Source organism: Zonotrichia leucophrys, chromosome 5 (genome assembly GCF_028769735.1).
Source record: "Zonotrichia leucophrys gambelii isolate GWCS_2022_RI chromosome 5, RI_Zleu_2.0, whole genome shotgun sequence".
In the NCBI taxonomy this organism is placed as follows: domain Eukaryota; kingdom Metazoa; phylum Chordata; class Aves; order Passeriformes; family Passerellidae; genus Zonotrichia; species Zonotrichia leucophrys.
Window position 1 is genome coordinate 31,197,692 of NC_088175.1, and position 27,819 is coordinate 31,225,510.

Below are 27,819 nucleotides of genomic sequence, written 5' to 3' on the forward strand. Positions count from 1 at the left end.
GCAAAGTAAGTGGATACTATATCTTACAAGTAGCTTGTTTTGTTTTTATAAAACTGTGTTTTATATTTCTAATGTAAGGTTTTTGAGTTTCTTTTATTAAGTCCTAGACTATTTTACATTTGGATCCTATTGTGGTAGAGCTGCATGTGTTCAGCCCTGGGACAAACTACAGAGATATGACAATTTAGGCAGAGCCCTGTATTTCTATTACCTGGTCATTAATTACTACTATCTTAATGTTTGAGATCCTTAACTTGATTTTTTCTTGGTATGAAAGCTCTTTATATTGAATAGTGACTTGAGTATCTTGGTTTGAATGCTTCAAAACACCCTCCAGTGATTCTTCATACTCTGTAATGACACTATAAATAGAAGAAGCCCAATTACTTGCTGAATGCTCTCCCTGTTTGTTCTCTTGTGTCTATACAGATCTTTCTTAGGGAGTCTGAGTTATTTTGACAAGGTCAGGTACCTGTTTCTGTGGAACTGCAATAGATAGGATGTATAGAGTAATCTGTTTTGGTGTGGCTTTTGAGTCCTTGTCCTTAACTTATCAGTGAAAGAGATGGCATATGAATACCCGGGAAGGATACAATGAGATTAAATAGCCTAGGAAGGGGGAAAAACGATACAACTTAATGTTACAGAAATAAAGTGTAAAATTAAGTGTTGGATATTTCTATCATTCTTATAAGGGTCTGTAAAGTGAAGACCCTTTATAAAGTGACTCAAGGTCACCAGAATAAGCTAATGTGAATTCTTTTGAGAGTCACAGTAACATTTAAATTTTTAGATATTTAAACCTAAAATTTAATTGGGTTGTTTTGCCCACATGTTGTGGATCGCTATGTTGCTTTTTAATAAGACTTTGTCTCAGTCACTATCAATTGTGTTTGAGGCTGTAACAGTAGTAGGGATACACAGGTAACTCCCTTCTCCTAAGGGTGCTAATAGGGGTGTTAGCCAAAGTACTACGTCCGGTTTTGAACAATCCTTTTAGAGTGCTTTGGGCAGCTTGGAAGGGGAAATGGCTATTTCAATAAGCCCAGGAAATGTGATGTTTGACGAAAATATCTGAAGAAAACAAAACTTGCATATGCCTTAAACCTAGTAGGGAGTATGGGAGAAAACAGAAGCTTTCCAGCTTGTGGAATTTCCAGGTATGTGGATTTTAGGTGTTCTAAGTGACAGCATACAGTAATAATGCTGAACAGTTCTTCATTCCAGTTTGGCAAGAATATATTCCTGAATCTTCAGGTGTGTGAAAAGCTCTCATGAATAAGAAAGAAATAAGGCATTTAGTTTCACTAGAGAGAAATTATCACCTTGATTTACAGCAAGGAAAACTTACTTTGTATATTAAGAGATTATTACCATTGCTTATGTATAGGACTTGGAAAGATGCAATTTGGTTGCGGGTTAAAGTGTATATGTTCTTCTGGTCTGTGCCCTGTTCTTAGACTTACATGAAATAAAAATAGAAGTCAGTGAAAACTCTGTGTTCCTGCCAGGTGTTCTGTGCCTGTGCAGGTCTGTTTAAGATATTTCTCTGTGGTGTCCTTATCTCCTGCAGACTTTCCCTGTATGTTGTAAAATTCCCAGTCATACTTATGAGATAGCACTCTGTTTCTGCTAGATGTTTTCTAGGCCACATAGTGAAGTAAATTTTATTGCTTTAAACAGGAGCTTAAAGAACTTTGATCTGTGAAATAACTTTTCTTTCCTGGCTTAATGTCAAAACAGTTAAGCACTTGTCTGCCCAGTTATACCATTTGCTGTCTAGTGGTGCTGTTTCAGTGCTCAGGGGTCTAGACTACCCCTTAGACTGTCACATGGATAAAATTAAATCTGGAAAGCAGGGAGAAATTTACCTTAAAAGCTTTACTTCTGGTATAAGTATTTGAACTTCTGGAGTGTAATATAGTTTTCTCCTTTGCCCTGTAAAAATAAGAAACCAACTACAAAGTAGTTAGTGGCTGACAGTGTGCTGGGGGAGAATCATGCTGTTAGTCATGACTTACTAAAGTTAAGTCCTTAAGTTTTTGTTTGTTGCCTGTGTTAGGATGCACAGATCAACATCTCTGAAGGAAAGTTAGTGCCCAGAAGGAGAGTTAAGGTAATTAATAGAAGTTATTGTCTAGCGGGGATGTGTGGTAAATTCAGATGCTTGAGGGGCAATGAATCTTGGAAGAGAAGATAGTCTGTGAATGATAGTGCTTTATTCCAGTAAATTCTGCTGGAGGTGATGAAATTGGAGCACAGGGCTCAGTATTATTATTACTATTCTACAGTTCAGCTGGGGTGTGCAGCTGGTTGCTGCAGGTCAGAAGTCACTGAGGCACTAGGAATGACATCTCTGCAAGGAGCTGAGCATGTTGCTGCAGAACATTCTGCACAGTGAATTTGTAGCCTCCTGTTCTTCTCAAGTGTTGAGTTTCCACTGCTCTCTGTAGGGACATGCAGCACTTAGGCAGGCCTTTAGACAGGCCAGCGCTGCTGATCTCTTTGAAGCCTCCTGAGGATTTCTAGGCAGCTGGAATGCCGGGCTGCACACCCCACTCCATGGCACTTGTGGCTTTATATAGTCAGAGTGTTCAGCCACTAATCTGTAGCAGATTTAATCTTGATGTACATTTTTAATGTATGTTATCCGGTAAGGTTGAATAACTGTGGACAAATGGATGTTCTACCAGGAAGTAGTCTAATGCCTAATTTTCTTTGTAGACTATTTTTATTTGTGAGAAGGGCTCTCTAAAGGCTCTGTAGCAGGCTTTCTTAATTTAATTAAAGCTCTGTGGTATTTCTAAGCTCTATACAGGTGCAGACTATTGGCAAGTTGTGTTTACATCACCCAGTTGTAAAGCACATCCCTTCCTTTTAAAACAAACAAATAATAAATGACCCATTGAACGGTTACAACAACTTTCTATTTTGAGGGAATGTAATATCTCCTTTGTTTCAAAGGCTTTGCATTCTGCTCTTAACATCTTCTTCTGTAACATGTAACGTTCTTTTTATATGATGGTGGGGTTTTTTTGGCAAAACCTTATCTTTGCTTGCAGTTCGCTCATTTTTTAGAGTAGCTCATTTTCCTGCTCAAGTCCCATAAAAAGTAATTTTCTATGTTATACAGCAAGCCGAGGATTTCAAAAGTGCAAGGTGTTAAAGCTGATAAAAGCTTGAATGTTGTTGAAGTTTAAAGTATGTGGATCTTTTTTTTGAGAATTCAAATGTGCCTGCATTTATCTAGAGAGGGCTCTGTTTCTGAAGTTTCTTCATGAAGAATGGAAGTTTTGACATTGAACAGACCAGTATATGATGAGATGAAATGCAGTGTCTACATGGCTCAAAAGCTGTCTGATTCTTGCTGATTTTACATAGTGACTGAGGAAATGCCTTTGATTTATTATGTTACTCAAAATACTTCATAGAAGTTCTTTTACAGTAAAATTGAAGTACCTAATTAAAATGAACCCCAGTGTTTATAGGTTTAGCAGCATTTGGGAGAAAGCTAAGGATGATGGGAAGTGGTTTATATCTATGTAAGACTGTAAGTCAAGAGGTGATCTGGAAATAGAATGTGTGTCTGTGTTCTCCCAGTCCCTGTAACATCTACTGAATCTCTTTATTTCTGAGCCCATGCCACTGAGAAAGTTTCCCTTTTCATAGTGACATCCAATAGCATTTGAATTCTATCAGTATTTTTAGTACTCTGTCATAAGTAATGCCCAGCTGATTGGGCAGTTTGCCGAAAACTCTTCCTGTAATCGTGTATAGTTACTATATGTTTTAATTAGCCAAAACAGGTGTAATGTTAGCTCTGCTGGTGAAAGCTTTTTAATGTTCCGTGCTAACTGGCCTGCTTCTCCTGATTTAAGTCCTGTGCTGCTTTAACCCCAGTGCAGAACGAATTCTGTAAATACTTGGGTGCTCTTGAAGGAGATCTTGAGCACATGTAGGGTATTCCTCCGCTGAACTACAAAGTAGTGCCAGCAAAGAATGTTGGGGGTGCACAGAATATTTTAATGCAAAAGGAAGTGTCTGAAATTGGTGCAAGGATTAGCAGCCTCACTTTCCATGAGTACTTCCATATTATCTGCATTAAACCAGCTGTACTATGTTGGATAGGCATCTAAACATTTGTCACTTGTGTATGATCATTAATAATTCCTTTAGATCTGTTGTAGCTGCACAGATCTGTGTATAAACAGTAGATTGATGATGTGCTATTACACTCATCTAATAACTCACTAGAGAATCAGGAGTCTGCAATATCTCATTTTCTGTCTCTACTTGTATTAGCTTAAAGTTTCCTTAACTGCTGTCTCAGTTGAAATATGCTTTAAAACAAGTTATGATCTTTATAAATTTTTTCAAAATAATTTGTTGTGAAAGATAGTGTTTCTGAATCCTGACCTTCCCTGAAGGCAGGTGCTTTTGCATGGACATTGCTGATACCATATGAATTTATATGCAGGCTGGTGCAAAGTTTTGAATAATCTTAAACCTTTGTTGGGGCTTATGTGTCAAAATAAACAGCTGCTATAATGGTTCAAATATATCAGGTGCCCATGTGATCAAGCTAGAAAATGCATATTTAAACACTATCAGGTATCTCAGGGAGATCAAGAATGGTGGTTAGGGAACACAAGATGACTGAATCTCCTGTTGTGTTTTAAATGTGTTTGTTTTAGTATGGCGATGTGGATTTTTTTAGTGAGAAAACTGTTTCTCTCTTGTCTAATGGTGGAAGTGCTATTGCAGCTCTCAGTTTCCTCCCCTTTAACCCCGACAGATGCTGGTACCTTATGTGTAAATGGACGTGGAAAGCTGTAGGGAAAGAGTTACTTGTCAAAGAATTACATTTTGGACTTAAAGGGTTGTCCTTTTACTTGCTCATTTTTGTTTTCAGTTGTACAGAACAACTGAATATCAGAGCTGCTTTAACTCTAGGTAATCTGGATTTGGTAAAAATCCTGTTCCTGCCCTTTGTTCACAGCCTCTAGTCAGTACCAGATTTAGAGATTTTGATGCCACTGGTAAGGTTGATGTTGAATAACTAGAATTAACTTTATGGGGTCAGTTGTGAAGTAGAGTTCTTGAAGAAGGCTCTTGCAGGTTAATTTTGGTGCTATTAGCCAAGTTAGCTCTGAAGTTGCCTAATGTAAGATAGCAAAATTTGAAAGGATTTGTATTTTTCTGTGCAGATAGCAAAATGCTGAGTATTGAAAAAATGCATTTGTTTTCAATTTAGGGTGAGGAACTGCCTCTGCCAAATCAATAAAAAATTACAATAATGCTCAATCATTGTGCATTTTAGTGTATTTTAAGAGAAAGAAAAGTGCAAAGATTGTACTCTGTTATTTAAACGGACATATCTGTTTTTGCATTATAACCTAGACTCTAATTTCATTGCCCTCCTTATGAGTTAAACATTAAGATAAAATACATATGACATCTTATGACCTGCTGCTGCTTTTTTTGCATATATACAGGTCTTCAGTAGATTAGTGTTAAAATGCTGTCTAAATTGAGTATTTAAGTACATGGATATGTGCATTTCTTGCAAAGGCTAGTGAGAAAAATACTGAATTTAAATTACTTCAGGTTTTATTTTATAGTGAGTAAATGGATCAATAAAACTTGAAGACTAGTGGTCTTTGATATCATAAATGGCCTCTGTTTCATTTTCCTACGGCCTTAAATATCTTCCTTGAGTGGCCCTGTGCACTAAAATAAAGATCTGAGTTTGCCCTGCTTGGTTTTCCTAATTCCTTATCTCCCTGTCATCAGCCTAGTTGAAAAGTGTTTTGTTAATCTGATTTGAGTAGCTAAGAGGATTTGTACAGATCTCTGACTGTTGAATGAGTACCAGGTCTTGGATGACCAGGAACAAAATGAAAGAAAGGGAAATCTGCTTTTTATTATAGATGTTTTAGATGGCTGTTCAAAGTACCTTATGTTTTTTTTTTGAAGACTATTGACTATTCATGAGAGGCATGTATTCTCTTAAGCTCAGCACAATAGTTTTCATGAACAGTAACTTTCCTTACTTTATTTAGTAAGATTAATGAAACAAGTAATCCTGAATGTTGATTATTTTTAAATTGTTTTTATTTGCAGGTATGGAATAAGATATTTCCAGAGTAATAAGCATGGTTCAGCAACGAAAATGTGCATTATGTCACATTGTGTACAACTCAAAAAAGGTAAATAATTATTGCTTGACATGCATCAGTAGATATTAATATGAAATGTGAATGAGAAATTCTTTCATTTTAAAATTGTGCAAAGTGCAGTTTCCCTTTACCAGGAATATATTGCCCTAAGTCTATCTCAAATCAAAGAATATATTTCTGTGTGCTTTGGAGTATCTTTCTTGAAGCGAGCTGTGCAGTATGCCTGATTCTGAATGTTAAAAATAGTGAGGTCTTTGAGGTTTTTTATATTATTTTATAAAGATACTAAAGTGAAAAGCACTCACACATATTTGACTGTAGATTATGACATGGGAAGAATACTGTAATACACAATTTTATAGATTCCTTTTGGAAGGTCTGTGCTTCCATATGGAAGAACCAAATGGAATTGTGTTTTCCACATAACACAGCATGTGTTTTCATTAGTGTGTCAGTTTGATGTCCATCTTCTGTGTGCTGAGTATTTATGCAAAATCTGCATTGAATCTGAGAGTTTCTTAATGGACCTTCATGTACGTTTTAGATACATGGCATGTGGAGATGTGCCATATGTTTTAATTCACACAGCTCTTCAAGGTGGAAGATGTTCCTTTCCCTTTGCAGATAGGACTTCAAGGGCTAGAGAGGATAGTGATTATTATCTGGTCTTTGAAGATTTCTGAACACTTTGGCTCAAACACCAAAGGAAAGTTAAATCATCTGACTGCTTCCTTTTGCTGAGTGATGAATGTTTTTTCTCTTCTGGCAGCTCCCTTTCAAAAGCAAATAATTATAACAGTACTGTAGTTCATAGATCAGGGTTGCTGTAAACAGCTAACTGACATGGACATCTCAGTTTCTGAAGTGTCTAGCCAAGTAAAATAGTATATGATGGTGAATTTACAGCTGTCTTACAATAGAATTGCAGAGAAACTGCTCAGATTGCACAGGGAAACTGTTTTAAGTACTGTGATTCTGAAGAATGGTATTAATGAGACTTCTAATTAAAATAATTTTCAACAGTGTTTTGTCAGAAATCAGTCTAATAAACTTTGCTACATAGACTGATATTTGATTTTCTGCTGAAATTCTGCTTCCATTGTGTTGAATTTTAACGACTCGTGTGTTCTTCTTGGGAAAGGTAACATAACTTCCTGCAGGTGTGCCTACTTGTGCTTTCATAGTCACAGAAACAGGAATGGCAACTACTACAGCCCTGCAGAAGTAGAGTACACCCTTGTGCAAGGCAGGAGAATTCACAAAAATGAGCTTTTCAGATATGATACAGCATTTTGTTTTGTTTTGACCAATTTTTTTTTTCTACATGTTGAAGGAGATGGAAGAACACAAGAGAAGCATGCTTCACCACAGAGAACTGGAAAACCTGAAGGGAAGGTATGAGAGCAATCTTCCATCATTCCTCCCTGTGCCATTTTGTATGTCACTTTTTGGAAGGACTCCTGACCTATTTCCCGTACAAGCTGAATTGCACAATTTATTTTTGCGCTTCACTTTAGTAGCGTGCCTTGTCATACAGCTGGCAATGAACATGTTTTCATGATGTCAGAAACCCAGGAGGCAAACAATGACATGGAGGAAAGCTCACCTGCATTGCTTTGACTGCAGTGAAATAAAGTTACTTCGTTCTTGGCAGTTTCATGTTTGTGGGGGGTTTTTTTCAAGCACTAAATTTCTGCCTTTTACAGAAAGGCACAATAATCAGAAATTAGAATTAGGAACAGTAGTATTTTTCTTTTTGAATTTTTTGGGGTTTTTGTAAGTTTTCAATAATGTAAAAACAATTGTTGATCTTTTAAAGCACAGTCACTTGGTTAGGAGACCTAACCATGCTGGATGGTGTTTCCTTTGAGGTTTCTATGTTTTATTTGAAACATTTGGAAAGTAGAAGGGGGGAGTTAAGGGTATTCAAACATGATCCTAATAATTGGGAGTTAGGTTCCAACCAGACTGCACTTTAAAGTGATTTCAGGTGTATGGATTTTGAGGTAGCCACAGAGATCACATAGTGTCAAACACTTGAATATTTAATCTACAAATTAATTTTTAATTATCTTTCAGCAGAAACTGTAACAAATTACAAATCTGTTTCAACACCTCTTAAAGAACTAAAAGTAACCGTCTTTCCACTCTTTGAGGTGTGGGGGATTCATTTTGTGCAGACATCTATCTCATACCCAGGGAAAAAAACCAGAATGCTCTCTGCCCTAGAAACTGACTGTTGGCTTCTGGTCAGCTAACTTGCTGAGCACTTCTGTTCTAGACTGTTGTCTTCTGACAGTGATTCTGAAATTTCACTTATTTTGGGCCTTCTACTTTTTTTTTGTTTTTTTTTTAGTTTAGTTATGGCTCTGTAACACATAATTTCTAGAAGTTATATATTGTGTCTGCAGTGGCTTGCAAATGATTGGACAATTTTTGGTTTTCCACTCCATAGGACTGATATTAAGTTAAATTTCTTTCATCATCATTACACTTTTTTATTATTAATGTAACTATCTGTCTTCACTACTCTTTCAGAAGAATGCACGGAAGATGCTTGTTCTCAAAATAATGAACTTAATTTTTCACTGTGCAACAGCAGCCTTGTTCTCTCTCTTGTGCCCCTTCTTCCATTTCAATTTAATTAGAAGCTTTTTAGGAGTCTTTTACAGCCATGTACTTCAAGAAGAAAATGTGAAGCACAAGCAGCAGCCTCATGAGTGTGGCTGAATTGTGTAACAGATGATAGTACCATTAAAGTATGTGGAGTATCAACATCTTACTATCTTGAAATTTAGTATCTGACTAGAAGTCACTTTTCAGACTTTCTGTATGCAAGAGGTAAAGGAAATGCACACATTGATTCATCCTGTTTTTTTCATTTAAAGTTGGCTTAGTTATCTCAAGGGCTAGAATAATTTTCTGGAATGTTTTAAGACTCTTCTCCTTTCCTTGAAGTCTTATTCTGTGTGATGTATAAGGAGAATTGGATGCCAAGTACCAAGCTGTAGCATATTTGGGTTTTGCTTGTTTTTAGTTGAAAGTGAAATAGTGCTCTTGTTACATGGGACATTGACACTACAGTCTGAAGTATACAGGCAGTAAGTAAAGCTCTTGAGTGCTTTCATACCGAGAGAACTTTTGTTGTGTTTACCTCAAACTTCTTTTGGCCGCCTTGTTTAACAGCTAAGGTTGTGTGGTATTCCTGTATGGCAGGGGAATGTGTAGACATGATCAGTGTGTGCCACGGACTGTGCTAGTTCTGGATGGCATTAACGGGTGTAGGAAAAGTATAGAACTGAAGGAAATATAAATTCCTCTAAGGGTAGCTCTCTGAACTCCTAGCCGGTTTATCTTCAATTAAAGCAGTTGTTCATAAAGAAAAAAAAGTGTTGTGTTTTTCTTTAGGCTCATATAAATTAACAGCAGGTCAAAGAAGTCTTGCCTTTTCAGACTGTCAGTTGGTACAAGAACCACAGCTTTGTAATTAGTAACTTGCAAGTTAGAAGCGATAGAAACAAGTTCTTTGTCCTCAGTCCAGCTGTTAACTCGCTGGCTTTGTTCAAAATAAATAAAACTTTGCATTTAGTTAATCAGTCTATAAATGAGGATGGTAAAAGTTTTATGCAATAATTGAAACATGGGTCTTATGAAGGATGTGGATTGTTCTTTAAAACCTAATTACTACCACATTAGAACCACTGGGATGTGCTTCTCATTGAGAGTCCGTATGGGTGAAGTGGAACATTATGTAAAAAGAACATCTTTTTCAGTGAGCAGCCAACTTTCTATTTGCAGTTTGCCTTGTGTGATGACCTAAGTTAAAAATAAGTCTTATTAGCTATGCACAGCTGTGCCATTTATTAGTGTGAACAGGATTTTTCCAACGACATTAGTAAAATCCACTGGTCTGGTTTGGTTATCTTTATTGCATTAAGATAGCCTGAAGTGCAATATATAGGATATGGGCTTTGAATATTTATTAGCCAATGTGAAATGTATGAAATTAAGTACACTTAGTTCTCGAAAATACAGGGTAAATTTGGAAGCTACTGACATCATGAATGAAATTTATCATAATGTTTAATCTGAAATTAATTAGGCTGCAACATACAGAATAATTAAACAAAAAAAAATCTGATTTTTAATACTTAGGCTGTTTAAAATAAAGCTGTCTCTAGCTGTGTCTGAATGACTGCAGTGATTAAATATCTGAAGTATGTTAGTAGGGAAAACCACTGATATCCAGGATAAATAAAACATAGCTGCTGACACTTGATTAACCACTCTGATGAGGACATTGCCTTAATACCTTGAGTGAATGCACATCTTTTGATCTTTCTCTTTTTTTTTAACTGTTCACTAAAAACAAGGATTCATGTTTGTCTTTTTCTTTTATGGATCCCATTTTCTTGACACTAGTCATGAACTGTGTGTTGTATTGTGATGCTTCTGTTCTAAGACCTTTGTGTCAAGTGCTCCATGGGGACATACATATCTGCTTTTATTAATTAACTGGCAGAATTGAAAGAAGCACTGTGGAGGCAGTCAGTGAATCCTGTCTTGGTCCTGCTGAGTTATTTGCACTGGACTATGCTCTAAATAATTTTTATCTGTGTGGTTTTATTTTTAATCTGGTGAACATATTTTCCTTTTTAGGAAGTTAATAATGTACTTCTTTTACACTGAATTATTGGAAGGCATTGTCAGAAGAACAAATGTTGTGGTTTTAAAAATCTGAATTTCTTAAAAAGAAAAAAAAAGTTCAAGTCTTGCAGTCTTAATCCAGTAATATGAGTAAAGCCATTTGTCTGATACAGCTGTCAATTTTCTCCAGCTGAAATTATTTCTATAATTTTTGAGATAAGTCCTCTAAAGTAGAAAGCAGACCTCATGCACACTTGAACCAAATAAAGTACAGGAAACTGAAGACACCCTCCCATCACTCACTGTGCTGTGGAGTCTTTGGATTCCAGGCAGCAGTCTCAGCTGTCCCGGTTTAGGTTATGTTGTATCAGGATTGGCTGTATCCATGTGCTGCCTCCTCCCTTTTCTAAATTTCACTGGGGGAAGGCTCAAGGCAAGGATTAAATGTAGAAGCTGTCACCAGGCTTCCCCAGTGCAGCTGGCAGCATGGATGGGTTTCAGAGCTCCTGCTAGCTCTGGAAGCCTTTCATTCTGCCTCCTCGCTCACTATGTTTCCTCTGAATAGATTTTGAGTACAACAATTCAAGAAGAATTCCTCCTCCCACTTCATGTAGCTTTATTACCAAGTCTTTTACCTCTTGATTGTTGGAAAAAAATCTTGTTAAAACTGACCATCAAAAAACAAAACCTTGAAAGAAAAAGCCAGAGAATTCAAATAAGCATACTGAGCAAAGCCTAGTTGCCTTGAACTCAGACACATTCAGAGGAAACAAAGTAAGACAGAGCTCCCTGCCATGCCAGTTGGCAGAGTTGAAAGCCCACCCTCTGCCTCTCTTCCTAGGGATAGCAGCCATGAATGCCGGGTGTGCAGGGTGACGCTGGTGGGTTTGTCAGCATATGCCAAGCACATCTCCAGTCAGCTGCACAAAGACAATGTTAATGCCCATGACAGAAAAGAGGAAGAGAAAGAAGTGGCAGAAGAAGAAGACCTTGACAAAGAACTCATTCAACTCATCAAGCAAAAGAAGGAACGGAACCGGTGAGTTTTCCTTTCTCCACTTAGATCATAGAATTGCTTTTAACACAATGAGCATGCACTGCTGAGGCTTAGGTGCTCGCAAAATGTAAATTTCCTGTAGCCAGCATTCTTGTGAGAGCAATCCAAGAGACCTGTGTGGATATCATAGTTTCAACATGTAAATGTGACTCTGCTGAATGTTTTTGTCCTGTTCCTCTACTAGTAGTATGGAAATACAATCATTCTCCATTATGGGTAAAAACAGTCTTGAGTTTTGAGAACCCTAATGTTTTTATTTTAATATTTGATACCTTTTTAACTGAAGGCTTAATAAATGGACAGTAGTGCTAATACTGTTTATGGTGGAGGTTGTCTGTAGGAACTTGGCCTTTAAGAAACTGCTGCTGAACATGTTTTTTTTTATAAAACCAATTGGATTATTCTGTAAATGTCAAGTGAAATCCCCTAGTCCTTGAATGAAATTTCTTACCAGTTGTATCTTGCTGCTTACCATTAGCTAAACATAGTTCCAGTGGCTCACTATGAAATAGAGGGCTGCAGAAAGTAACAAATATTGTCTTTTATTTTACATGAAAATCTGCACATGTGCATTGCTTGTGTGATGTTCCAGTTGGGAATATATTATTTGAATACATTTATGGCATGGTGATGGTACTAAAGGGGCATATAATTTTTAAAACAAGCTTTTGTGTTCTGTGGCTAGAAATTTAAATTAGTGTTTCCAGATGTTGAAATCTGTGATGACTGTTAGGTAGGTTTTGGCATCACTCTGTTGTACTAGTGTGTCTCTGTGCTGCACAATGGTAATGTTTTCATACTGGTTAATGTAGGTAGCAAAATTGTTACTTTTCCTTTTTGTTTTATGGAAAAAGGAGTAATACTGTCAGTGCAGTGTTGTTCTGAGGCAACTAAAACTGTAGAAAATCTCTGTCTGCTGGGTGCTGGTTTGGAGAGGCAGAAAACCAGAAGGTTTAAGTTACTAATTCAGCAAAATTATTTCCATTAGATCACAATCTAGTTGATCACAATCAGCTCTTAGAAATTACTGTATCACTTAGATAGTGTTGTTTTGAATTCTCATCTTAGAGCTCAGATTATTTCGCACAGTAGACTGTTTTCCATTAGAGAGTAGTTATTAGGGAATCTTTTAGCAGAACTGGAATGTATCAAAAACATAAAGGGTGATACAATATGAATGTTCAGTTTACTCAAATCAATTGTTTTTGAGTAGTAGTGTGAAAATTTACTGTCTTTCTTGTCCAGGGATCTAGAATGGATGTGATCAGTTCCTGGAAAAAACTTTTAATGAAAACTCCTCATTTGGTGGGGTAGATTGCTGACCCTGGGAATAGCTGTAGCTGTTAAGGGAGCATTTATCTTTAAATGTACATGTGATAGTTTGCCACGTGTCTGTGATAAGTTGCCAAGCACAAGTGCTATCCAAAGGGCAGCCGATAGTGCTGCTGGGAAGCTCATACAGACTCAGGATTGCATGCTGTGGACTGTTCCAGTCTCTTGTTTAAAAGAAGACAAATTACTTTCCTATCTGAGGTGCGTCTTCTGTGGATGTCTTACATCTGTGTTTTAACTTAACCTTTATAAATGGAGCTGTCATGTCATTTGTTCCCTCCAGTAAGGATAATAATGGAGTTTTCAGCCCAACTTTCCTCTGTTTTCTATCAGTTCACTCTAGTTCCACCTGCAGAATAGTCTTCAGAAAAAATAATCTCACTATTGAGTTTTCTGTCTACTAAGATAGATCAAATTACAAAGATTCTATAACATTAAGAAACTTGATTTTTATTAGTTTCTTATTAGTCCAATAGTAAATATAAAGGAATATTATCTTTCAAGTTAGAGAAAAGTATTTGCGAATCAGTCTATTGACCTGTCCCTATGCCAAATCTTTTGTTCATGTGAGAGAAATTTTGAAATTATCATGTGTAAGTAAAGGTACAACGTTAGTTTTGAAAGTCAAACATTAGTGAAGCTTGAAAAGCAAAGCTGCTAAAAAAGTATCTGTTTCTTTCTACAATAAATAATTTTTTAAAAATTTTCTTCTCAGTGCAAATAAAATTCATGAAGCTTGTGGACTGTTGGATTTTAGTATAATAGCATCAGAATTTAGGTTTTTCTCAATTCTTTTGTAGGCAAACTGAACCAAGTTGTGCAAGCCAAGAATTAGAATGTGATGATAGGAGATCACAGAGAAGGCGAGAAGAAAGAGCTGCTTACAAAGAAAGAGAAGCTTATGATCAGTTGTCGTGGCATCATCATAATGCATCACAAAGGGACTGGAAATGGGAAAAGGATGATTATGTTAGTCCTAGACAAGGCAAATTTTCACACTCTCAGAGGAACCTTAATATAAACAGACATTCAGGTAGTGCAAAGGGGCGCTCTGGGTGGCACCAGAATGTTCCAGGAAACCCTTTGAATCGACATAATTATGGAAATTCTGGAAACGCTTGGCATCTGAGTGGGCGGAGAGGAGGAGCATCAAATTGGCATCATGGTGCCAGGGAAAGAAATTCTACTTGGCACTCAGAAGAAACGGGTCATTTTTCTAGCTGGAATTCCAAGAGTTATGGAGGAAACTGGAAGCCAAGTCCTCATGGTGCAAATGGCTGGAATTTTGGAAGCTCAGGAGATTCATATTCATCAGAGCCAAATATATACAATCAGGAAAGGTCTGCATGGCAGCGGCCAGAGAAAGGCAATGTTCTGCCACATAGAAATCGAAGAAATAGAGGTGACCGTCTGGATTTTACTAGTGATGAGCTTGCTGCTGAGGGAGTGTTAGAATTTAGTACATTGAAACAACCAGAAAGCAAAACTTCAAGAGCCAGTGGAAAAAGTGTCAGTCCTTCCAGAGATAAAACATATCGCTGGAGTCCCTACCCATCCCAGAAAACTGCAGAGCAGCAACCACGGTCTGAAGATAATGTTTCAAAACCTTCAGAGAAAATGGGTTCTGTACTGACACCTCTTAGTGATTCATCAATGATAGGAGAAACTTGTGAAGCCAATGTTAGCCTTTCAAAACCTAGAAACCATGAAGCATCTTCCCCTTCTAATGGAACCTCTGATCACCTTGATTCTTGCAAGGTTATGGAAGACTCTTCCAGTGGTGAAAAGCCTGACACAGATGATGGCAGAAGTAATAGGATGCCATCACTGAAATCCCCCCTTCTCAATATCACAGATATGAAATTATCCTTGATAAAGCAAGACACGAACAGTCTCTTAAAAAATGTCAGGCGTCTGTTATCCTCAGCTAGTGGTGAAGAGCAGAATCATTTGAATGCGGTGAACTTGGAAACAAACAGTTTCTCCTCTTATTCATCAAAGCTGCATGCTGCTTGTGTTGGTAACTTGCAAGACAACAAAGATGTGCTTGGTGATAATCTTAGAGAGCCTGTTAATAACTTAAGTGAAGCAGAACAAAATCCCAAAGGTATCCAGTGCAACCATTCCTTGCAAAATACTCCCTTAAGCTCTTGCAAAGATACAAGTGACCAGAATTGGGAAGAAACTGGGAAGGCATTGCCAGAGACGGAGTTCAGACTAGATTCATTAGATGTAAGTGGTGATGATTTAATGGGAAGTGAGAAGTCAGAAGCAAAAGTTGAAAAGTTGGATTCTTCTTTACCCTGTGACACTCCTGAAGCTAAAACTACCACCTCTGAAAGGGAAGATGATAAAAAGCCATCTGCTTCAAGTATTGCTTCTGCTGAGCTAAAAAATTTTACATTTCGGATAGAACCCAAAGTTTCTTCGTCAAGCAGTCAGGACCGTTTGCATGTGGATTTGAAAAGCTCACAGGACAGGGAAGGGAATGAAGAGTGTGTCAAGTCACGTGATCAATTTGAAATTGAAGGTTTTGAAAATCCTTCAGATAATGAGCTTCAAAGAGGAGGAAGCCAGTCAGGAGGCCTCCTTCTTCCAGATTTAAGCAAACTTGGCCTGCCTGCTTCTCTGCAGAGAGATCTGACACGGCATATCAGTCTGAAGAGCAAAGTCGGGACGCATCTCCCAGAGCCCAATCTTAATAATGCTCGTCGCATTCGGAATGTGAATTGCCTTCGGAGAAGTGAGACAGAGAAAGAGTCAGGGCTTAAACCTACCCTCAGGCAGATTCTTAGTGCTTCCCGGCGAAATGTTAACTGGGATCAGGTCATCCAGCAGGTAACCAAGAAGAAACAGGAACTTGGCAAAGGTTTGCCAAGGTTGGTACCTTTCAGATCTAACCATGTCTCTCAGGGCATGCTGAGGGAGGAGGGATATTTTTTCCCATATGTGAAATGAATCCCAAAATCCTTAAAGTAAGAGCTTATAATGAAGCTTGCTATGCCATAATCTTTTGCAGAGTTTTTGAAAATGCAATTTTTTTGCAAATAATGCAGAGTTTTTATTGATTGATGCTATGAATGAATTTCTGTCCATAGATAAGTAAAAGTAATCTGCTCAGAAAAGATTCTGATCCGTTCATAATGGTTGCTTTAATATCTGAATGTGGATGGTAACAATGTAGTTTCTGTCATTTCTTTTGCAGTTCTAGTAATGGAAGAAAGTAAAAATGCAATCAGGACGGGAACAATGCTATGATAGTTCCCTATTTCCTCGTTTTTTTAGGACTACAAGAAATGCTTGTAGTGCTGCAAGCAGTGTAAATGCTCACTCTTCATTTGTTAATCTTTTATTCTGGTGCACAGTTTGCTTTTGCATTTAAGGAAGCAATTCTATAATGCTGCATTTTTGAAACTTGCTTTAAACCTGAATGATTTGAAATGTCTTGAACAAATGTCGCATTTGATTATTCCAACTTTGCTTGAGAATAATTTATAATAACATGATTTCTGACTTGAAAATCATGCTGCCGATTCTTAGCCACTAAGTCTGGTTATTGATGCACAGGAGATGTTCCATTGTCAGATGAGCACAGAATACCACTGTAATGGGATTAAATTTACTGCTTAAACCAGTAATCTACATTTGGGGAAGGGGAAGGCTTTTCTCTATGTGCAGCAGGCTTGTAACTTGTTTGTTTATTTTTCTTTTTATCTTGTTAAAGGTTTGGCATAGAAATGGTGCCTCTTGTTCAAAATGAGCAAGAGGGTCTAGAACTCAGTGAAGAATCTGATCCGACTGCTCTAGAAGGATTCCAGTGGGAAGGGATTTCCTTAGTGTCTGGCTCAGCCAGAAAACGTAGCTTTTCTGAAAGCAGTGTCATAGCAGACAGAAATCCTTCTGCTTATAGCTTTTTCAGTGAACAAGCCAAAATTAAAGAAAGTGGGCAAAGGCAAGTAATTGCAGCCAGCCACCCACATCATATAACATCTGGATATGAGGCAAGCACTGACATTGAGGCTGATCAGAAAGAGGGGACACCATCCCTTGCTTTGTCACCCTTTATGTCTGAAAGAACCGAGGCCAGCAGAAGTCACAGCCTACAGGCCACCTCTGAGATCACAGGCCACACAGAACAAGACCAGGAGAGCCCAGAGAAGAGAACACCTCTTCTTGAAAAACAAAATGAATTAGATGTCTCAGAAGAAAATTGTCCAGCTTCAAATAGTGCTTCACTTTTTGCAATGTCTAATAACATAGATGCAGCTACAGACAGTAGCTGCACATCTGGAACTGAACAGAATGACAGCCAAGGAATTGGAAAGAAGCGAAGAGCAACTGGAGTAAGTGTGCATTTCTGTCCAGCTTTGATCTGCTGAAAATGCTCTTTCTCTGTCAGTGGTTATTCAGCTTTGGAATGATCTGTGCTGGGAGGACTTTCCCCATCTGATAGTCTTGTACATTGATAATATCAAGTTAATTTTCTGTTTGACTTGATTTTCTTTAAATTTCTGCTTTCATAGTGCAGGACTTTTGATAGTTTTTTGTAACTAGTAGGAATGACAAATGCTCTTTTTTTTATTTGATACCTGTCATACTCTGTTGATAAACAAGAGCTGTTAAAAATTTCTGTGGAAGTACTAGGTTTTGTAGCAAGAATCTTGGTGCTTCACAGCACAATTTAAATGGAAGGTAGCCTATAGCAGAAATTTGTTTTCCTTAGATGTTTCTGGTTTTATGGTAAAGCAAGGAAATAAAAACATTTTGAAGAAATTACACACCTAAAATTATATTCTTAAATCTGAATTTGTTTCAGAGTCTGGCCTTAGGCTTATCCAAAGGTTCAAAAAAAATCTTGTTGATCAATTTCACAGAATGGTTTTGCAGAAAGCAATAATTCAAATTCCTCACTGTTTAATCCTCTACACCTTCAACTAAAACTGTAGAGCAGAAACTGTAATTCAAGTGCAATCTTAAACATCTGAGCAAGAAGCAGGCTGTTGTCATACTTAATATTTCTTCTCAGTTGAGATGAAAACATGACACTCTTGTCCTCCCTCTTTTGAGAGCAGAGCAAATGACGAGTTATGCAAGAATGTGCAAGCAAATGATGGATTCTTCTCTGTGCCTTCAATAATGATTGAAAAGATGAAGGATATTCAACTTCTTGATTTGGGCAAAATTATTCTTGTTACTTTTTAATAGATGATTTTACTTGCAGGAGGGATCTTCTCCTGAAATCCCTAGTCTAGAAAGAAAGAATAAAAGAAGAAAAATCAAAGGTAAAAAAGGTGGGTGAATATCATACATGTGTGCATGTGGCGTAGAGGCTATAAACACCCAATAGTATTTTGACTTGGCTGATGTAGTAGTTCCTTAATGTTACTATGCTGCTTCTTGGGCTTTTACTGAAGTTTGTAGTGTGGACTACAAACTACTAATGTGCAACACATTCTTCTCTGAAAACCTATATCTTAATTTGTCATAAGTTATTTCTAAGAGAAGGGTATGTGCATCCTTTCTGCCTGCAGTTCATATTCCTGATTCTACAGATGGGACCTTTGCTTTCCCCCTCTATAGGGTGGTGAGGTTTGTTGCCTCTTTGGATGGAAGTTCTTAAGGGAGAGTTAATTTCCTTCGAATTTGCCATGCAGCTTTCCCTTTCTATTTCTGGGTGGTCTCACCAGAAAAATTGTACTCTGTTTAATTTGGTCTCTGTTCTGTTTTTGATATCTCTGGCAATGCTTTTTACTTTTTTAATGTCCTTAGTGGAAATCAGTGTGAAATGCCTCTCTCCTTCATGCTCCTGACCAAAGAAAACTTTTATTCTGGCATTAGACAGATATTTCTCAAACATGCCTAAAACATCCTCATCACCATGTCTCAAAATGAATCATCCAACCATGGTGTTTTAGGCAGAATATTTTCTTTGATAGCTAAACTGTTGCCAGGAGCTTTGAGCTCCGAAGATGGCTTTCGCATCACTTATTTTTTTTCCATTATTTATTTATATTAACAGTTGTTTGTAATATAGGGCAATAATATGACTCTTCTGTGGCAATGAATATTTGACTACTTGAAAAGGTGGGGGTTTAATCAGCCTCTTTCTCCAATGACCAGTGTCTGTTATAGAGAATAATAATGCATTCTACTTTGTAAAATTTCTTTCCCATTGCTTTGTTTTAATGTGATTGTTGTAGTAAATTTGCTGAAGGAAACTATAACCTGAGCGCAGTTAAGCAGTGCCCAAATGTTTGGAAGTTTGTTTGGACAATCTCTGTAATGCCAGAAGTCTCTGGGAGTATAGGAGGATCTTTTACTGAGTACAGTGGTCAGAAACTCTTTCTCAAGAGATGGCAAACACCAGTCTCATGGCCCAAAATCATCTTGAGTGGTCAACTCTTTTTTAATCATTGGGTTCCTTTTCTCCTAAACAGCTTTTCCTTGGCTTTTGCATTCACGGAATAATTTAAATCTTGTTTAGCTTAAATTTGCCTTTTCCTTTTTGTTTACATTAATGGCAGGTGTGTATTTGTACGTCTTGCACACATGTTCTTCAAGAAAAGGTTTTTGTGGAAGATAATTACTTCATTTATTTAACTAAATCAGTGCTGGCAAAGCTGTGATGGAATTAATTACTAGAGTCAAGGTTGAGATTCCTTAAAGAACAATACTTAACTTTGCAGTTTATCCATGTGGATGTGTCTAGTCCTGTCCATAAATACTCCTTTTTAGCTTGTATAATTATCCATGCTTGAATGCTTGACCTAATTTATGAGATTTTTCCATTCTGAGACGGTGCTATTTGTTGTGATATCACAAGTAAGGTATCTTAATGTATTGTTCAGTGCTATTAGACTCCACATTTTATTTCTTTTTCAGAACGTTCTCAGGTAGACCAGTTGTTGGCTATTTCTCTGAGGGAAGAAGAGTTAAGCAGGTCTCTGCAGAATGTGGACAGCAGCCTCTTGCAGGCAAGGGCTGCCCTGAGGGCTGCCTATGTTGAGGTTCAACGGTTCCTTGTGTTAAAGCAACAGGTAACAGTGGGCTTTGGAAACTCTCTGAGCTTGAGCTTAGCAGCATGAAGAACTGCCTGTTAAATCAGTGGGACTGATATAAGCCACAACTGTTTTGCAGATAACCATGGAAATGAGTACACTGAGAAGTCAGAGAATCCAGATCTTGCAGGGGCTACAAGGTACAGGATACCATAGAGCTACAACAGTGCAATGCTTACTCTTATATTCTTTGAACTCAGAATCTTTTAAAAACTGTGTTTAACTTGAATCTGCTCATTTAAGCTATGAGAAATTGTAGACTTTCAAAATGAGGCCTTTATCGTCAAGTGTGAACTGTCAGTTTTGTTAGTTCCCTCTAGTGTCCTTTTTTTCAAATTTTTCCCTTCTTTGACTCTGTGTCCACAAGAAATGAGCTCCTGGCACCACTAAATTTTATTGTAAAATAAAAATATTTTTGTTCTGTTATTTATTTGTTTGTTTGTTTCTTTAATGTATCTCTTCTTTTGCCATTAGAAACATATGAACCTCCTGAGCTCTCAGAACAACTTTCCTGCAGTGCCCTTACTGAGAGACGAAACAGCAAATCTCAGATGGCAGCTGACTCAATTCCTTCAAGCTCTCTCCTGCCTATTTTGGACACTTTGTCTTCCTCTGTACCCCCTCGAGGAGCTGCTGTTCCTGTAACCATGCCATCACCATTCCAGTCTTCTGGCAGTACACCTTCCAATACTCCTGACTCCTCAGTGCAAGTTAAACGAGAACCTGTGTCTCCAAAAGGCACAGAACTAAATGTGAATTCTGTACTCCAGAGCTCTCCATGTCCTCCACAAACAGAAGAGGTGCAACAGAATGATGGTAATTGTAGTTTTGCTTTGAGATGATTAGCTTGAAGAAAATAAGGAAATTATTTTTTTTCCCAACAAGAATTTAAATTGTGCCTCAACCTGCGGTCTGTGAGGCAGGGGTGAACTCTCATCATCTTGTGTAGGACTTTCTAGTTCTGCTTTGAAAATAGAACAAACATGAATTTGAAGGTTACATCCTCTTATAATAATTTAGTTAACTAACAAAACCCAAAACCGACACAACCCAACAAACCTGAGAACCTCCTCTGTAATTTCTGTCTTCTACTCTGTATCATGTAATGAGCACTGGTAGCAGAAAGTCTGCCTGCAAAGGAAAAAATGTGCCTGAAAACATGTTGTAAAAAGTTATGAACAGCTACATTGAGATTATTTTGTGTTCTTCTTGGGCTCTGCTAGATAAGCACAAAATGTATAATTTGTAATATTGGAAGTAACAATCCATCTTCTACTAATTGGCTGTTAGGCACTGTTCGTTCATGTGAGGGGCATGAGAGGGCTAGCAATGAAGATAGGGGTTTCCTTTTATCTGGAGGAGAAACTGCTGAATTAATTGAACTGCTAATGGGAGAGCTCTTGCCTCAGCAAAGTGAGATGTTAATGACTACAGCTGAAATAGCCAGCTCTTTATTTAGACAGTTTAAACCCCATCAAACTTGTGCACTGTGGTCAAAGGCTTTGATACTATTGGTAGTTTTCTCTGCAATTTGCTACTGTGACTGAAGGTAAAAATTGAAGATTAAAAGCTCATCCCATACTTTCTTAAGAGTCTGTGAAGTCAAGCAGGGTGACTCTAATGACAGTTGTCTGCCATAACAATGTCACTTACTCAGACCTTTAACTTAGGTAATTTGAGAAAAACATTCATAAGATTGATCCTAGTTCAAAATAGCCAATACAATTTTTTTTCTCCTCTAACTGAAGTACAAAATATTATGGAATAAATCATGTTCCACCTTTCTAAGCATTTTTTTTCCTGAAGCACAGGATGAATGTTGGCTGAATTGAAGTTTACACCTCTTTAATTAAAAAATTTGGGGTGTTTTTTACTATTTTTAGTTTGCTTCAGCTGTAGAATTGCATATATGTGGTGGGTTTTTTTAGTCACTATTGCATTTCCTGTATTACATTCTGTTGAAATACATTAATGCAGTATTTTAAGTTTTGCTTCATCTCTCTTTGGAGGATTTGACAAGGAATGTGAAGCTCTGGAGGTATTCACTAAAGTAAACGTGGGGAAGGGGAAGAATCAGCTTTTTTGTTTGTTTTCATAGTTAAGACTCAACTTTTAGGAAGCCACTACCTTTGCTTTCCTGTTTTTATTGACATGTGCCATACTGTTATGCTTAAAAATCAATGAAATTTTTGGTTTTTGTATCAGTGCTAATTTTATTCTCACTTTTCCAACTCTAAGGAAAGATTTAGTGATCACTAGTTGCAGTGGCATGAAGTGTCTTGCTTGCAGAATCTTGAAACTTCACAACAGAGAAGTTGAAAGAAGTTTTTTATTTTTGTCTTATGAAGATGAACCTTCAGTGTATAGCTACATTTATTACTTGACTAATTACTTCAGAAAGCTCTCAATCACATTATTTTTCCATTTCCTACAAATTTAATTTTGGTGTATTAAAAGCAAGAATATTCTTTTTATGTTCATTTGTCAAGCTACCGTAGTTTTGGTATTGATGAACTTCTGTATGTGCTATATTTAAAACGAGTTTGCCTTCAGATCAGTTTAGTAATTTGGGGGGAAATAAGAATTTGTCTCAAATTCTGTAATTTGAGGAAGAGGAATTCACTCTGGGGCAGACTGTTTACTTTTTGGAATTGAATGTTTAGCTTGTCAGCTGCCCATTGAGGTTAGCTCAGCCTTGCTTTGAGGGAGCTGATTGCATTTGTTTTCCCCCAAATGCCAGCAGTGTGTCTCACCTGTGGTACTGAGTGATTCAGTTTTCTTTCATTGCTATGGTGGTTTCTTACTTCTTTTTCTAATACCCACAGCTCTCCAAATGCTGAGAATTAAAGACTTCTGGGTTTAGAAGTTTCAGTTTAAGTGGCTGGTTGCTATTGCTTTCCTGTTATAAAGAGACCAAGTGACTTCCTTCCCCTTTCCAGTGAGAAATGAGTGGCACATGATATTAGAGGCGTATTCAGAATTTAAAGTTTTGTGTGCCTTCTTCCCCGTATAATTGAACACAGTAACTCATTCAAACTTCATCTAATTATTAATTTTTTCTATACAGAGGTTTTTCTGTATAGGTTTTGCAGTTGTGCATGGCAGTTACATGTCCAGGGAAAAACCTATCTCCATTGATTTACTTTAAATGCAACATATCCTATGCTGTCAGCAAGTTCTAGTTTTATCTTGGAATTCCCCATCTGAGGAAGGTGTGGGTGAGAGATGTCCTCATTTTAGCTGTTTCTAGTTGGATGTGTAATTCCAAAGCATCAAATTTGTCCTGTGATGTGTAATGTGCTTTTGGCCAGGCATTAGTGTAGGTTTAATTTGCTGGCTTCTGAGAGGCTGGAAGAGGGGAGTGTTTCAGATACTGCCAACTTCCCATTTGCATTGCATGATCCTGCCCCAGAAATGCAGTGAGCTTGAAATATCCTGTTCTGGACTGCAGTTATTGCAAGTGTAACTAGGCAATTTTAGGGTGTGGGAAACAGCTGTGAGATGCTGCCCTTGGTCTGTCTCAGCTGAGAGGTTGGATCATTTTGTTCATGTTAATTCAGTCACAAATGATAGGGAGAGTGTGTTGACCCCATTGCATAGTCCAGCACAGATGAGCTAACTAAACTAAAGTAACTAAATAAAGCCTACCCTCATAGCTTACAGTGCTGCTGTTCCCAGGATAAGGGTACAGTGCTGCAGACTGGGTTGTGCATAACTGTCTACCTTGAGTTAGTAGTAACTTGATAGAAATAACTGTATATATCAGCTGTGATAATTCAAATTCATGATTTTCAAACTGTCACTTAACAGCTGAGTCATACTTGGCATGCATTGATTAATATAATTTCTACAGAAGTCATGACAGCTGGTAAGGGAGCGTGCAGAGAGGGATGGTAGTATCTGAAGTCAACAATGTAGGATTCACCAAAGATTGTCAGAACTTTAAAAGCATGTAGCAAATAGCCAGCCAGCAGCTTGAATGATTGCCCCATTCCTTAATTTCTATGTGCATGGATGAACATTTTATTCCCCAGTTAGGTTTTTTAAAGGCTGTGAATAGCTGACTGAATCAGCAGATCTAGATGTGCACATGGTTTTCAACATGTAGGAATATGTACTTTGCTTGCACAATTAAGTGTAAACAGAAAATACAGGGAGGGACACTTTGCATAAATAGTTACTGCTGTACAGATTGCATGTAACACTATGCTGTTTTCTTTAGAAGAGACCAACCAGAAAACTTCAGTGTATCCAGTTATCACTGCAACCATATCTCTAGCAGGGCTGGCAGCTTGTTTCCAACACACTGATCAAGATGTCCAGGAGCCTGCTGCAGACGAGGGACAGTCTGGACTTCCTGAGAACTCTTCTCCTCATTCAGTGTCTGTTTTCAGCAAGAGAGAAGCAAATGATCCAGCTGCTGAAAGAGTTTTAGTGGATCAGTGTAGCACTTCTCTTTCAAAGCATTCAGTCCTTCCCGAAGTGCCAATGGATAAAACTCCCAAATTGTCAGCAGAACCATCTGAGCAACACTTGACAATGGCTACAGTCCCAGCAGAGAAAGGGAATAGAAGGAGGCGAAAGTTAAGGAAGAAGAAAACACTGAGGGCAGCCCATGTGCCAGACAACAGCGATACAGAGCAGGATATGATTGATTTCAAACCTGTCCGGAAAGTCAAGGGTGGAAAGGTTCCTAAAGGAGAAAAAGTTACTCCTCCAAGAGAGGAGGGTGGAGTTACTGCTGAAGCAGCAAGAAACAAAGATGAGAATGACAGCGATGCTTCTCTGGAGCTAGTGGAAGTTCCAGCACCTCAGTGTGAGGTGGTTGATGTTGGTTCATCAGCATCAGGAGATGAGAAACCAGACAGTCCATCAAAGAGGGAGTCATGCAACTCTGTGGATCAAGCAATCCTAGAGGCATCTTGTTCTGGGTATGATGAAGTGAGCTCCACCAGTGAGATTGACACAAATCATAGGAATGATGGGAAAAAAAGGTGAGATTATTGTAGACCTCTGTCAAGTAAGATTATTAATATTACATAGTATTCATAAGAGACCTCTCCTTTTTTCCTTTTCATTTTTTTTTTAAATTCACAAAGTCTTGCATTAGTGACTTCAGGAGTGAAAAAAAAGGGGAAATAAAAACAGACTTGTCTTTTTTGGTCAACAAGTGAATGTGTCTTGTTACCTACTAATTTCACTTAATAGAACTGGGCTGCCCTGTTTGGTTTTAAGCTTACCTGTCACAGCATATTTTCTAAGTCCAGAGTCTTGTGTTTTGGAATATTACTTACCTCAGTATTTTGTCTGAAAATGAACTTGCAAAGTCCAATTTCACTACTGTTTATTTTTGTCTTGCAGTGTGGCTGAGACACAGACTTCCATATCATTCCTAAGAGGATCAAAGAACTCCTCAGGTATATCTTTCAAGCTTTCTTTCCAATGCTTTGTATGTATTGTCTTGCAGGAATTTGAGTTAAGTCTTGATCCACCTGCTTCCATAGGAGAACTTTGCCCTGAAGATAAAAGCTTGCACTCACAACTAAAGTGGGAAGTGACACATACTCGCATCATCTTGCACTGAATGCTTTGTGTCTTGACTCCTCCGTATCCTCCTTCCCCTCCCACATGAATGCTATTGTTCCACAGTCTCTGTAGAGCTCTAGGACAAATAATGATACACTCTCTTTTTAATTCTAAAGATAGTTCTGAACGTAGTCATATGAAGGTCTTTTTAGCACTTTATATTGCCCTCTGTCACATTCACAGTCCTGCTGGAATCCACAATGAAATTTGATTTAAAGGTGCTGAACCCATGAAATAGTTCTGCTGATTGGCAGTACAAACCACAGCAGTGTGTTTTCTTGACTGTGTTCCCATAGTCAAAAGTATGTGTCTCTGTCCTACAGAAGTGTCTTCGGAGCCAGGTGAGGATGAAGAACCTACTGAGGGAACTTTTGAGGGACACTTGGCTGCAGTGAATGCTATTCAGATTTTTGGGAATTTGTTGTACACCTGCTCAGCAGACAAAACAGTTTGTGCCTACAACCTCGTTGTAAGTAAGGTTGTGGGAGTAGTGATACATTAATTGCAATCACAGGGTTGTCTTTTGTAATGCCTTGCTATGTGGTAAAGGAAGCAGCTGCTTTTTCAAGCCCCTAATTTTTTTTATACTATTCTTTTCTTCAAACCTCTCTTCTCCACTTCTCCAACCCCTTCTTCCTGTGAGAGAGACAAGGGGAGATAGATTGCTGCATGTATCCTGATTTTTTTAACAGTCCTGCCCTGTTGTGTTAGGTGCCTATTCCAAGAGGTATTATAGGCTTTTATGCTGACAGACTCTGTGCTTTCCTTTTTAGAGCAGGAAGTGTGTGGCCGTCTTTGAAGGACATACTTCAAAAGTGAACTGCCTTCTGGTCACTCAGACAAATGGGAAGAATGCTGCCCTCTACACTGGCTCAAGCGACCACACTATCAACTGTTACAATATCAAGGTACTCAAACTCTGTGTTGATTTATTTACGTATGCTGCATTTTATACAAGTGTTTCTTTACAAATATAAAATTTAAAAGCCTTTTAAACCTATATGATCTGGATACAAGCAGCAGTTCATACCTCTTTAGAGTAGAGCAGGAAAAAAAACCTCACAAATATAACAGCAAACCATCAATGGATTTACTTGCCCTAATCTTTTGACTAGCTTGTCAGTAGAGTTTTTGCTGGAACAGCTTGGCATAATCCCAAATGTTGGGAACACCAAAGTGCTGGCCGTGCATAGCTGTTTGGCCATGAATCTTACTTTTCTTCCTGTATTTTTAACTTCATTGCTTATGGAAGGCACTGCTCTCTGCTGTATCTTTAGAGCAGCTCTAGAGAGAGCAGGTATCTGTTATGCTGAGGGTACGTGAAAGAGCAGACCTGAGGCTTCCTGAAGCTGGATACTTGAGACTAAATGATAAAAAGACTTACCCAACCTGTTACTTGAAGGACTAGAAAGCAAATATCTGTTTCAGAAAGCAAACTGCCAGACATTTTAAACCCTTAAGTTCCCTGTGGGAAACTTAATAGGGAATTGTCGACCATGTCGACCAAGATTCTTTTCATGTGTGTGTATATATATATATATATACTTAGTCAGTAGTCTAAATTTCTATGCACATTAAAGGCTGTGACTAGAACAAAATCTTTAGGGTTATAACTGGTTGCTGAACTACAGTCAAGCCTTACAGATGGTCCTGATTAAAGTGAGGCTCAAACTGCCACGTGACACCAGACTCTCAGATGTTTTTCTCCAGTTCTGTTGGTTTAAAAAGTGAAAATCATCATTCATTTCAGATTTTTTTTCTTGAATTGTTTTCAGTTAATAAAAATCTTTAAGTACTTCTTTCCATTGCTAGACCAAAGAGTGCATGGAACAGTTTAAATTGGAAGATCGAGTACTCTGTTTACACAGTAGATGGCGGATCCTTTATGCAGGTCTTGCAAATGGCACAGTGGTTACTTTCAGCATAAAGGTAAGTTTGTTTAACTATTGGCACCTGAATG

General features: G+C 37.9%; 1 protein-coding gene across 4 annotated transcripts in view; it reads left to right on the forward strand.

Annotated features, from left to right (window-relative positions):
* ZNF106 (zinc finger protein 106) overlaps positions 1 to 27,819 on the forward strand; it is a 40,611-nt gene that overhangs the window by 2,306 nt on the left and 10,486 nt on the right. For 3 of the 4 annotated variants that reach the window (XM_064713875.1, XM_064713873.1, XM_064713874.1), the window contains 14 exons: positions 6,124 to 6,209; positions 7,513 to 7,574; positions 11,668 to 11,865; positions 14,016 to 16,094; positions 16,940 to 17,558; positions 18,437 to 18,506; positions 20,098 to 20,252; positions 20,353 to 20,413; positions 20,748 to 21,089; positions 24,496 to 25,267; positions 25,635 to 25,690; positions 26,183 to 26,328; positions 26,633 to 26,767; positions 27,672 to 27,788. In XM_064713875.1, the coding sequence (XP_064569945.1) occupies positions 6,156 to 6,209; positions 7,513 to 7,574; positions 11,668 to 11,865; positions 14,016 to 16,094; positions 16,940 to 17,558; positions 18,437 to 18,506; positions 20,098 to 20,252; positions 20,353 to 20,413; positions 20,748 to 21,089; positions 24,496 to 25,267; positions 25,635 to 25,690; positions 26,183 to 26,328; positions 26,633 to 26,767; positions 27,672 to 27,788 (4,866 nt within the window). In that variant the 5' untranslated portion in view covers positions 6,124 to 6,155. The remainder of the gene's footprint in view (positions 1 to 6,123; positions 6,210 to 7,512; positions 7,575 to 11,667; positions 11,866 to 14,015; positions 16,095 to 16,939; positions 17,559 to 18,436; positions 18,507 to 20,097; positions 20,253 to 20,352; positions 20,414 to 20,747; positions 21,090 to 24,495; positions 25,268 to 25,634; positions 25,691 to 26,182; positions 26,329 to 26,632; positions 26,768 to 27,671; positions 27,789 to 27,819) is intronic. The other variant, XM_064713876.1, reaches the window with a different exon arrangement.